At 33.0% G+C, this 12813-nt stretch overlaps 1 protein-coding gene across 2 annotated transcripts in view; it reads left to right on the top strand.

Moving 5' to 3' along the window:
• The window catches only part of LOC145254854 (protein crumbs-like), a 402139-nt gene that overhangs the window by 269756 nt on the left and 119570 nt on the right, over positions 1-12813 (top strand). For both annotated transcript variants that reach the window (XM_080113704.1, XM_080113705.1), the window contains 2 exons: positions 6529-7210; positions 11000-11112. In XM_080113704.1, coding sequence (XP_079969830.1) covers positions 6529-7210; positions 11000-11112 — 795 coding nt within the window. The remainder of the gene's footprint in view (positions 1-6528; positions 7211-10999; positions 11113-12813) is intronic.

Genomic DNA, 12813 nt, shown 5'->3' with positions numbered 1-12813 from the left:
TGCCAGATGTGGATCAGAATGTTGATGATGTAAAGAGAGAAGCTTGGTTTTAGATGCATTAAAAGTAACCAGCCACTCCTTTCCCCATTGTACTACATGCTCAAGATCAGAGGAGAGAGAATTGGAGAGAACTTGGTCGTTTACTGTCTTAGATGTGCTACCATAAATGGTAGTGTCGTCAGCATAAATGTCTACAAATGATGTAAGGATGTGATTTGGAAGATCATTAATGTAGATCAGGAAAAGAGTTGGGCCCAGGATGGACCCCTGAGGGACACTGGCATTAATACTGTGGGCTTCTGATTTTTGCCCCTCAACTACTACTCTTATGAACCTATCAGAAAGAAATGATTTAATAATTGAGAAGACATTTCCAGCTAGCGATCTTATGAAGTAAACCTTTATGCCATACCCTATCAAAGGCCTTAGATATGTCAAGAGCAATTGCCCTAGAAAGGTTGCCTCCGTCGAGAGATTTGCTAATCCTATGAGATATAACTGTAAGCACATCTGCTGTAGATCTAGCAGAACGGAAACCATATTGAGTGTCACTAAGAAGGTTATTTTTGTTGAGATGGTTGATTACTTCTGTATTTAACACAGATTCCAGCAACTTACTCATGACGCACAGGAGACTTATTGGCCTGTACTGAGAGGGGGATGAGCGATCACCTGAATTCTTAAATACAGGGCATACAGATGAAATTTTCCAGGGAGATGGGAAACTATTCTCCTTAAGACAACGTTTAAATAGTTTTGTAAGTATGGGCGCTAGTTCAGGTTGAAGTTTTTTGAGTACCATAATTGGAATACCGTCCGGGCCAGTTGCTTTACTGGAATCAAGGTTTTTGATTAGCTTGGCAACATCACGTACAGATATACGTATATCACATAGTGTGTTTTCAGATACAGGGGGAAATATTGGGGGTTGGCGGCCTTGATCGCAAAAGGTAGAATTAGCTGCAAAGTTCTTGACAAAGAGTTTGGCTTTGTCTGATGCTGACGAGATTACCTCAGGTCTATTGATGATAGTTGGAATGGAGCGCACACTTCTGTTCAGAATTCTGTTTGCTATTTGCCAAAACTGGTGGGATGAAAGGGGCTGTGACAAGGGCCATTGACACACTCACACAAGAGGACTTTCATGGGGCCTTCCAAACGTTGGAATGGTACGAGTGCATTGCAGTCGGATGAGATTACTTTGAAGGGTACTAGAGTTTAATACATGTTTCATCAATAAAAGTGCCATATGAAAAAAGTCTGGAAACTTATTGAAAGCACCTCATATGTTAGATTCCAGTAACAATGTTTTTATTAATCTTTCAAAAAAAAAAAAAAAGGATTGTTCAAATATAGATAAATGGTGACTAAATAATGGATTTGGGAATCTAGTATTCTGTTCTTTATATTATACTAGCGGGGGTACCCGGCATTGCCCGGGTGTTTGGAGGTGTGTGTTGGTGGGGGGGGGGATAGATTAAAACAACCCTGTTTAAAAAAAAAAAAAAAAAACTATCCGGTTGTTTGGAGGTGTAAAAGAAAAAAAATAGTTTTAGTAGAAAGGTAGGCGTGAACCCTGAACCTTTGACGCAGAAGTGGAAAGGAAATGGAAAAACAACCCCCTGCAACCTAACCATCTCGACCACGGGAACAGATGAATTGATAAGTGTGTTGACGTTTATAAACCGAAATTAGCAGGTGCGACAACGTCAAGTTGCGTGATGTTTGACCTAGTTTTGCGTTGGAAGCCAGTTTCTGTTTTCCCCACTATGCGGTGATCAAAAAATATCTCGAAAATAGCTTGTAAAAGTCGGGTAAATTAAAGCCAAGTAAAAAAAAAACACAAAAAAAAACTAACGTAAGGCAAATGAACGATGTTAAATGTAAAAATCGAAAAAATAAAAACAAAAAGAAAACAGAGAAACGAACGTTAAAACTTCTGAAAAATAAAATCCCCCCGCCAAAAAAAACACATGAAAAATGGCTTAAATAACCTTGCTTCAATATTTAAATTAAAAAATCGAAAAAAAAAAAAGACATCTCACACCATAATTTGAACCTAAAACATTTAGATAACGAACCAATACTCTAACCAACTGAGCTAACACGACATACATGAAATTCTCTCAGTTCTTCAACTATTTAAACTAAATCGGGTCATGACGTCATCTGACGCATGCGTAGAACCGATCTCGTCACGAAAGGACAGTTTTTGTTGACCCCCCCCCTGTCGAAAATTGTTGATTTCAGGGTGAAAAAATTAACATTTTTGGCCAATTTTCGATATTTTTCGGGCAAAGGGTGGGGCTTCAATATAATACTGAGTTTGTTAATTTTTGTTCTGTCTGTCGAAAGTTTTTAGCAGACACACAAACATACATACATTTTCGCTTTTTATATATATAGATAATTGTGTGTATAAAGGCAGCATTTTTTCATTTAAGCAAACATTGTTAAAAATAACAAATCGTTTGCTTAATTATACTTTTATTTTTTTTTAATGTTCTAATGATTTTTTTTTTTTTGTGTGTTAAAAAAATAATGTATGATCCATATGTATCATGAAAGTTTTCGATTCTTGGTGGATTCATCATCAGGTGAAAAAAGCGAATGAACAAAGCTGGATAAAAGAATTTTGAAAGGTACCTGTGAAGTTACTGAGATATATATTACAGCATTAAGGATTTAAAAAAAAATTCTATTTAACATATAATCAATTAATTAATACTTCAATATTTTAAGTTATAAATATAGAATATCTTTTTTCTTTTCCAGTTTTAACCACTAGTCCTTCTACTTTTCCATGTTTAATCTTAACCATATTACTTTTCATGCTCACATTTTTCTATGCAATCCATGATTTTTTCAGGCTTTGCTTTGAAATAATATTTTCTCTCTATTTCACTTGTTACCTGTGAATTATTAGTGACATTACAGCTGAGTGACAGATTTGGACAGCAGTGAATTATTAACGACAGTTTTTTTTAATATCTTATGTCATCATCTCTGCTGTTCCAGCCGGTTTAAGGTAACGTTACAGATTTAGTTGCTATGGTAACCAAAAGCCAATAATAATAAAAAAAAATTATTGCTAAGTTCCTTACACATTCTGAGAATTTTTTAACTCCATTTTATAACTTTTGTTTTACTGAATGAAAATTGACAAATTTTTTCCAAATATAGCTGAGAAGTTGACTTATAAACTGTAAAAATTGTTTGAAATTTGGTCACAAAAGTGAGCGGTGAAGCTTTAAAGCAGTTCTAAATGAGTAAAACTAACACTTACCCATATATTCAAACACTACTGTGTTGTGTTTGAATAATCTATAATTTTAAATGTATGTATGTTTGTATGTCTGCTTAAAACTTTCGACAGAGGCAACGAGTTTTCACGAGATTGATATCATTTTGAAGCTCGACCCTTCAGACGACAAATATAAAAAAATTTGCCAAAAACATTAATATTTTCACCCTCAACCGGGAACTTTTTTACAAGGAGGGGGTCGCTTTTTTCGCTGATATTTTCAAAGGTCATCCCCTCTTTTCATTTGTCTAGCCTTAATTTAAACCTATGTCACTTCCGGTTTGGCGATGGGCGCAACAGCAAGGACGTTACTTTTTTTTTTTTTTTCATGTTATTTTCCTCCTTTGTAGTACAGGCTCGAGTCTGCCTACTACCACTTTTTTTGCTCGACACACCTCCAAACACCTGGGCAACGCCGGGCACCCAGGCTAGTATATATATATATATATATATATGTATATATAATATAAAAACTAAACATCATAGTGCAATTTGATATCTTATTTAAAGAAACATCCAAAGTGTATATTGTATCAAACATAGCATACAACGTTAAGTCATGATGGAATGTGAAGATTTTGCTCACACTGAATAACTTTTTTTTTTTTTTCATACTGATAGCAGAAAATATCTATTTGAGAGTCAATATGGAGACAAATAAATTGTTTGAATACTATCAAACTATATAATAAACTGTATAATGTAAAAATGTATTCAGTAATAACAAATTGTATAATGTAAAATTAGCAGACTTTACAAAGTGTAGAGGAGTGAAAAGAAAAGAAATGACCTTGTGTTTACTTTCGACAGCTTCATAACTCGTTTCTCTTATTTTGCCCATAGTTCTTACATTTTTTCTGCAATGTTTCTGACAAAGGGGGAAGAATTGCTGTTTTATGGGTCGGAATCTGTGTATGAATTGAAGCACTTACTGTTGGCTGTTTTTGACCTCGAAGTAGTTTTCTTTAACTCCTTACATCAAGTGACTTCATGCTTTGTCTGGTACGATTTCTAGACAAAAAAAAAAAAAAAAGAAAAAACACCTCAAGGCATCAGTTAATTTGTTAACAAGAATCAACATGTGAAAACTAGTCTGAAAATATTTTAAATATTAATGGAAATTTTACATCACAAAAAATACAGATTATTTTAATCAGTGTAAAAACAGGCTTACTTCAGAGGAAAATGAAGTCTGGACAGTATAGGAAAATGTGTACAGAACAGGAAACTTTGTTGAAATGGCCACATTGAAAGAATAGATGAGTTCTTGGGTGCGTAGATGTAGAACAGTTGAGGAAGCAGGTTCAGTTTATTGGAGAAGGTGAAGAAGAATAAACTGTAAAGTGATTAGAATGAACTTGAGCAAAAGACCGATAAAGTCATTGTCAAAGATAGGTCAGTTTGAAAGTTGTTAGGACAATAATATAGTTAAGGGGAACTAATTCTTTTTCTTTAAAGGCAGTTACTTCCCCTGCTTTAACTCTGATATAAGTTATCAGGTCTTTACGCAAGAACGGAAAGAATGCTGAGAGCGGGCAACTTGAGATTAGCAGCTGACATTAATGCAGTAGCGTATCTAGGGTATGGCAGGCATGGCCCGTGCCATGGGCGCCACTCTGACATGGGCGCAAAAATTGCTTGACAAAAATTAAAATTAGTAGTTAGGTATATCTAAGGTATAAATTATTAAGAAGGGGCGCACATTCAAATTTTGCCATGGGCACCATTTTACATAGGTACGCCACTGCATTAATGACACGCCACATGGAGACATTTTTAGATTATGATTAAAGTATAAGAAATAGAGGTTATAGTCAGCTAATATACTTCCTAACTTCCGGCATGACTGCTACTGAAAGTGGTGACAAGGCAAATCAGTTCCTTCACTTTTATTGTTCTTTAGTATTTTTATTGTGAAGCAATTTATTGCTATAAAATATAAGAAAAGGACATTATTAACAAAATTATACAGATAAAACTTATTTCACTTTTAATGACAAAATTTAAATTTTTTTTATTTTATTTGAAATTTTTTAAGAAATGTGTTTATGAAATTATAAAAAAACTTATTTTTAAAATTAAAACAAAAACTATTTTTATTTAGATTTATATAATAAATATTTATGAAAGTATAAAAATAAAATTCTTGAAATCAAAATAACAAAATTTCAAACCTCTTGAGAAAAGAAAAAAAGTGTATCCAATATATATTCCCAAAATAGTTTTTAAAAAAATTTAAAGTGTTTTCAATAATTCTTAATTAAAATAAGCCTGAAAAACTTTGCAATGATTTATTAAATAGAAAAAGAACGATCAGAGAAACATAAAAAAATAGAGTACATGTGCAGAGGAGATATAGACATTAAAAAAAAAATAGCGAAAGAACTGATTTGCCTCGTCATTGCTTCCAGTAATAGCTACACCGGAAATTAGGAAGTACGTTAGCTGACTATAACGGAAATAGACTTAAAATAACCCTTTTTGGCTTACAAATAAAAGAACTTAATTTATAACAGTCATTAGATCTAAGCATGGCTTTATAAACTTAGATTGTCCAGAGATTTATGAGTTTGTAAGTCAATTTCTAAAAGTTGTCCAACACATGCCAACATGTAAAATGGATGTTAAACCAAATATGACGTTGATGAGTATAGATTTTTTTTACTGTAACTTTGTATGATTTCAATTATGCAGACTGTTCTCATCGACATTTTTGGCCAATGTAACCTTCGACCTTCTTCAGGTGTACCTTGTTGAACTTGGAAATCTGCATGGCATTTTGCACGGAATCTTTTATTTAATCCAGACCCATGGTGGTAACTGATCAATTACTATATAAAATTCAGATGTTGATGAAAATAAAGTGTGTTACCCTCGTGGATTAACTAAGGGGTTTAATTCAAATGTTTTTTGCAGATTCTGGATTTGACAGAAAGATTCAAGAATTTGTATTCTTAATATAACTTGCAATAAGGATTGAACCTTTAACTCCAGAAGAGTATCACTTAGAATTCCATAAGAGAAGAGTGCTACTTACAACTAGATTTTTACACGTTTTTATCGGTTATGCTTTGGGCTTTTGTTATCAACAGCTGAAGAACAACGTCCGAAATGCTGTGAAAAATAACAGTAGTCTGAATAATCCAAATAATGTCAATCCGCATCTAAAAAATTCAAAAACAATATGTAGACTTATTTTTCTTTTCTATTTTTTCTCACTTCAGAAGTGACACCAGCCACATTTTCCTTAGAGGATTCCAGAAGCTTTGTTGAGTACAGCCTCGATTCTTTGAAAGAGAGTCTTCAGACCAACCTTAACATTTCCTTCTTCTTTACCACTCGGCGCCGCAACAGCTTAATTTTCTATTTTGTAGACCCAACTTCTGTCAACAACAAGTCGCCATCTTACTTCCGGCTCCTTTTGCAGGACGGCAAAGTATTGGCAGACCTAAAATGGTGCAACTACACGTACAGAACTATAGACGAATATGCAAATGGTGAAAGGCATTTTCTCAAAGTGCTGATCACGGATAACAAATTCAGTCTTCATGTTGATGACTTAAAAGTGGAACAACCATTTTGGAAGGTGTGCCGGTTCGATGCCTCCAAACTTTTTATCGGACAGGTTCCAGAGGAATTTGCTACAAAAGTCCGTGTGCGGAGATCTACCACTAATGGAGCTACGATAGAAGCCTTTAAAGGGGTCATTCAAGATCTGAACTTAAATAATGTCTTTCTAGTGTTTAACAATGATACGACTATCAAATTGAGAAAAAATGACAAAATTCTGAAACCCCTTAATTACAGTAATGTCATCTTAGGACAGCAAACTGACGATATATGTAAAAGCAAAACACCATGTCAGAATAATGGCACATGTGAAAATGTCTTCTACAATGATTTTAAGTAAGTACCAAAATGTTTATCTTTACTTCTTATAACACTTATCTATCTATCTATCTATATATATATATATATACACACACACATACAAGCAAAACACCACCTGCCATTCGGCAGTTATCAATCTACCAGTAAATATTATTTTTAGATGTATAACTAACATTACATATCCATTGTTGTCTTCATTTATTTTTAGTGATTAGATTTGGTTTAATGATTTCATATTGAAAATAGCAATGATGAAACTAGTTATTTTTTAATGTAAATCTATTGTAATATTAAAAAAAAAGTTTTCATTTAAATTACCTCCCTTGAAATTTAATGATCATATTTAAACAAATTTGATAGATTTTTGAATATTCAGCAAAAAGAATAAACTTTTTTGCTTGCAAAAAAAATTGTGTATATTTTAATTTTTCAGGAAAGGACAATACTTCTGATTATAAAATAGTAGTAGTAGTAGCAGCGATGTTGTCAAAATAAGTGGGTGATTTTCTTTATCCGAAATTGGGTACACATTAGAAATATGTGATAATAAACTGACAAGAAGATTAAGTTCTGAATTTGCATTATTATTCAGATTACTGTTTTTATCCTGAGGGTTATTTTCTCAATGTTTCAGTTGATGTAATCTCCAACCTTCTTCAGTTTGACTTACACCTACCAGGTTTCAACTTTTTAATTTTGACCTCTTAGCAACTAATTTTTTTCTGGCTACAAAAACAAATTAAATTTGTTCCATTGATCCAAATAATCCATGTATTAATTTTCATGTCTGTAGATGGAAAATTGACAGCGTAATTTGGTAGACATTAAATTTTCTTTTCCAAAGCATTTTCTTTTTTTAACATTTAGTTCATTTAAATAGTTAACTTAAAATGGTAACCATATTGAAAGATTCTTGAAATATGAAACCTTGAATCTTTGTTCTGTTCTACTCCTTTACCGCCATAAACATTATTTTGGCATCCCTTTCCAGAAAAGGGAAAGAGCTCATACCTAAACAGTATAAAATGGCAAAATTTATTGCAAATTAACTGCACACTCTTTTGACAGTTTTATTTTTTTTTATTTTTTTAATGAAATAATTGTTAAATTACTTCCCCTCTCAGTTTGGTGCTACCAGATTAGGCTGTCTGAAGATACTGACCTCCTGACTTGAAATGCACCAAACGTTGTTGTTTTTTTCCTTTCCTTTTGTAAAACTCAGTTATATTCTGCAAAGTAAAAAATAAAAACAATTGTCCTCTACAAAGTAATCAAATAAAACATTATGAATAAATGTTTAAAGATATAAAAAACTTGAAGCATAAAACCTTTTTTCAAAATTACTGGATTTGGCATTAAATAACACTGGAAAGTTTGATCTTCTGTACAACAAAACTACTTTGCCACTCAGAGGAGATTTAGTATCTAAGACACAACCAAATAAAATATGTCTACGTTTAAAATTATAACTCTTGTACCTCACATTCAAGTATGGCAATCATTCTATGATCATCTTCAGAAATTAATTTTTGATGGAACTTAAGTTGGTCACAACAATACAAAAAAAAGAGGAGTTTGATAAATGGACCTTTTTTTCTGCCAATGGCAGAAGTGTGTTCCATCCATGAATCTTTGGGGCTGTTAGCCATCTAACATCATATATAAATAAAAAGTAGATGTGGGTGTGTCTGTGAAAATATTTAACCAATAAATTCTTAAACTACTGAAAAAAACAAAAACAAAAAAAAAACCATTGAAATTTACAGGAAACAATTATACACCAAGAATGGTTTAAAACAAGTAAAATCTTTGTTTGGGTGGATGAATAACACGTACAGGAATATGTCTGGAAGTTGAAATTACAATTACAATTTCATTTCAATTTGCTGACATATTTCTATTACATTTGCACATGCATAAATTCATTCATAGCTTGAAGTGGTTTAATTTTAAATCTTATCTATTGATAGCTCAAACAGTAGGAAACATGACTGGGACACTAAATGTTTTGGTTTTGATTGGGTGACAGCACCCAAGTCATTTTTTTTCTAATCTTCTGAAATCAGTACTATATATTAGGTACAATATAATATTAAATATAGTATTGGCTCTGTAATAATGAATACAAAATCTATATGAATTAAAATATATTTAAGTGTATTTTATGACCAGGAAAAGCCGATGCCCTCCTGCTAGTTTTAAATAAATATATTTCAAAATATGACATTCGTTATATTGATTGACAGTTAATGTTTATGGCTTTGAAAAGAATTAAATTTCTATGATTTTAAATAGACATACGAGGTGCCTTTAATAAGTTTCCAAACTTTTTTGTACCGGCATTTAAAATTGTCATAGACTTTTGAAAATTCAGTATGTTATGAGATAACTAACCAATTTTTTATTTCAGGTTCAAATAAACAGTTGCAGCAAGAATTGGAATACACCCTACTAAAGCCTGATTGTCACAACTGGTTAATTTCAAAAATATAATCTGGATGTGAGGACACTTTAGAAGAACAATATGCAATAAAATTGTTTTAAACTTGAAAAAAAGCCACAAATATATGGAATGTTTCAGATTGCTTTTGGACTATCTTTCATGAACCAAGCATCAGTTTTTGAGAGCCATAAGAGATTCAAGGAAGGCAGTGAGTCTGTGAGGGATGATAAGTGTGGGAGAAGTAAGGAAGTAAAGACATTAGAGTTGATTGGCTAAATAAAGAATTTCATGGATAAGGACTGTTATGTCTGTAGACAATAAGTGCACAGTTTGATGTCAGTGTGGGAACTGTACACACAATTACTCATGAGGAACTGAACATGTGGAAGACTTGTGCAAAGTTTGTCCCAGCGGTGCTCAGAAAAGATCAAAGATATCTTGACAGCAAGGTGATGGTTGAGCAGATCAATTCAGATCCTGCATTTCTTGATGTTCTGGTCGCCTGCAATGAAAGCTGGACCTACTATGACTCAAAGACCAAGAAAAAGAGTTCCCAGTGGGAGCATGCTGGCTCTCATAGACCCAAAAAGGCCAAACAGAACAAATGCACTTCTGATTATTTTGACAGAATGGGCATGAAACATGATTTTTAACAGCATGGGCATGATCTACATGCACTGGGTTCTCATTGGACTGACAATGACAAATACTATGTCAAGGTTTTTAGGGAGTTCAGGAAGAGATTCTGCCGGAAGAAGCCAGCACTTTTCAAATGGTCAGTTGAATTTCTACCAGAACAATGCACGGACTATTTGACCAAGATGGACATCAAGACTGTTCCTCACCCTCCCTATAGTCCAAACCTTGCTCCCTGTGACTTTTGTTTATTCTCTAAGCGCAGTGCTGTCGATATGACAATTGAGGAGATGAAAGAGGCTGTGATGAGATTCATTGACACACACTCACACAGGAGGATTTCTATGAGACCTTCCAGAAATTATTGGAATGGTACAAATGCATTGCAGCTGGAGGAGATTACTTTGAAGCGGACTAGAGTTTGATGTCGGTACTATCAATAAATGTATTGATATGAAAAAGTGTGGAAACTTATTGATGGTACCTCATGTTTTATTTAGGTCATATTGACATTTTTTTTTTTTTTTTTTTTTTTTTTTTTTTTTACAGATATCATTTGTTTTTAATAGGATTCATCCTTATAGACATTTCAGAAGGAATATTATTTTTAATTGTAAATAAGACATATTAATGCAAAAAGCGTCATGGAATTTCCACGGGTTTCTGCTAGTATAAATATAAGTTTATATAAATAATGATTTCAACTTTAAATCTTTCTCTTGCAGATGTAATTGTACAAGAGGTTTCACTGGTAAAGATTGTTCCAACATTGACTATTGTTTGACAGTTGCATGTGAAGGTGGCGCCAAATGCAAAAATGCACCTGATGGCTATGAATGTAAGTATCTTGTGCACTCACACGCGCACTCACACATGCACTCACATGCGCACTCACACACACACACACACACACACATGAGTCATTCCAAAAGCCTCCTATTTTTTTAACTCCAAAAGTTGAAACTACAAAGACAGGAGTGGTACCACTAAAACGAGTGTCTTTTTGTGTTGCAGAATTTATTTTTCTGCGTAGTCACCACCATTCTATGTGTATTTTTGTCAGGAATTCAATGATGCATCTTTACATCTGATGACTGGTTGCTTTCTTAGAATCTCACACCATCAATATCTGCAACAGAGAGATAAAAGTTTTGGATAATAAATGCACAAGTTCAATCATAACAACATAAAATAATGCATTATCAATACATAAAATAAAGTAAAAGTTAAAAAATGAAATATTAAAATTGAAAGTGAATATATATATATATATATATATATATATATATATAACTGTAACTGCATCAGCACTAACCCTATTCGGGTTTAACCGGCTTCCCCCGAAGGAGGAAGTTTCATGGGAGTATGAAATTCACAAGCGATCCCCAGTCGCATGTATATCCCTGTCAAGGGAGATGACGATGTTAGGTTTTTGCAATTTCTTGCAGAGAGGTGTCGACGCCCTCCAACATACAGTCAACATTTTTTCATTACAAATTAAGAAATTGAAAAATATGAAGGCTTAAAATGGAAGGTATAAATAATATTTATAGGAAAATGCTATCCAGAACAAAAAGCTCAATATTCAAGGTAGAGCATATGTATATGCAAAGAAAAATAAAATATTGCAAATTTCAATTTACAACATTTATTTTTCAAGCAAGGGACACAATATACAGATAATTATTTCCTTATTCCATGGAGCTTCAAAGAATGACTCTTATCCTTATATATATATGTGTGTGTGTGTGTGTTTATGGATTTTGTTTTATTGGGAAGATAGTTTTCATTTTAGGTTTGTTTGAATTTAAAAAAAAAATTAAATAAAAAAAGAATCTCTTAAATAAAAAAAGAACAAAATAAACTTGCAGCTTCTATCCAACCAATCCTATTTATCATGAGTATATTATAATATATGAAATATTTGTTTTAACCTCCATTTTATATGCTGGCATGTGTTGGACAGCTTTAAGGAATTGATTTGGGAATTAATCTATCTCTAGCCAGATCTTTGTCTTTCTATTAAATTAATTCTTACCACTTCCTCTCCTGTTTTTCTTTTTGAAGCTCGATGAACTGACCTTTCTTAATGTTTCCTCGTGTGTTAATCCTTGTTACCTACAATAAATGCGCTTCTAATTTTACTTTATACTAGCAGTTCAGCCCGGCTTTGATCAAGCCCTATGTACTGTTCAGAACTTTATGTGCATATGTATATATACATTAAAAGTTTGACTCGTGTCCAGGTAACCTACATCTAAAATTTCAAGTGTTTAGACCCAAAATTCGCAGAGGAGTTTAGTAGAGTCTGCAAAGGTCAACTCTTTCAACTTTGACTTCTTGGCAGCCAAATTTTCGCCCAAAAACTAATGAAAAAGCTTGCATGTCTGAATACCCTTTATGTAAAATTTTAAATGTTTAGACCCAAAATTGGCTGAATAGTTTGCTAGAGACCGCAAAGGTCAAATCTTTTGAACTGTGACCTCTTGGAAGCACAATTTTTGGACAAAAACTGATTAAAAAGCTTGCCCTATGTCTG

The sequence above is a fragment of the Euprymna scolopes genome, chromosome 30, assembly GCF_053919585.1.
Source record: "Euprymna scolopes isolate OS-2025 chromosome 30, ASM5391958v1, whole genome shotgun sequence".
In the NCBI taxonomy this organism is placed as follows: domain Eukaryota; kingdom Metazoa; phylum Mollusca; class Cephalopoda; order Sepiida; family Sepiolidae; genus Euprymna; species Euprymna scolopes.
Note: the sequence above shows the minus strand (reverse complement) of the source record. Positions and strands in the feature narration are given on the sequence as shown.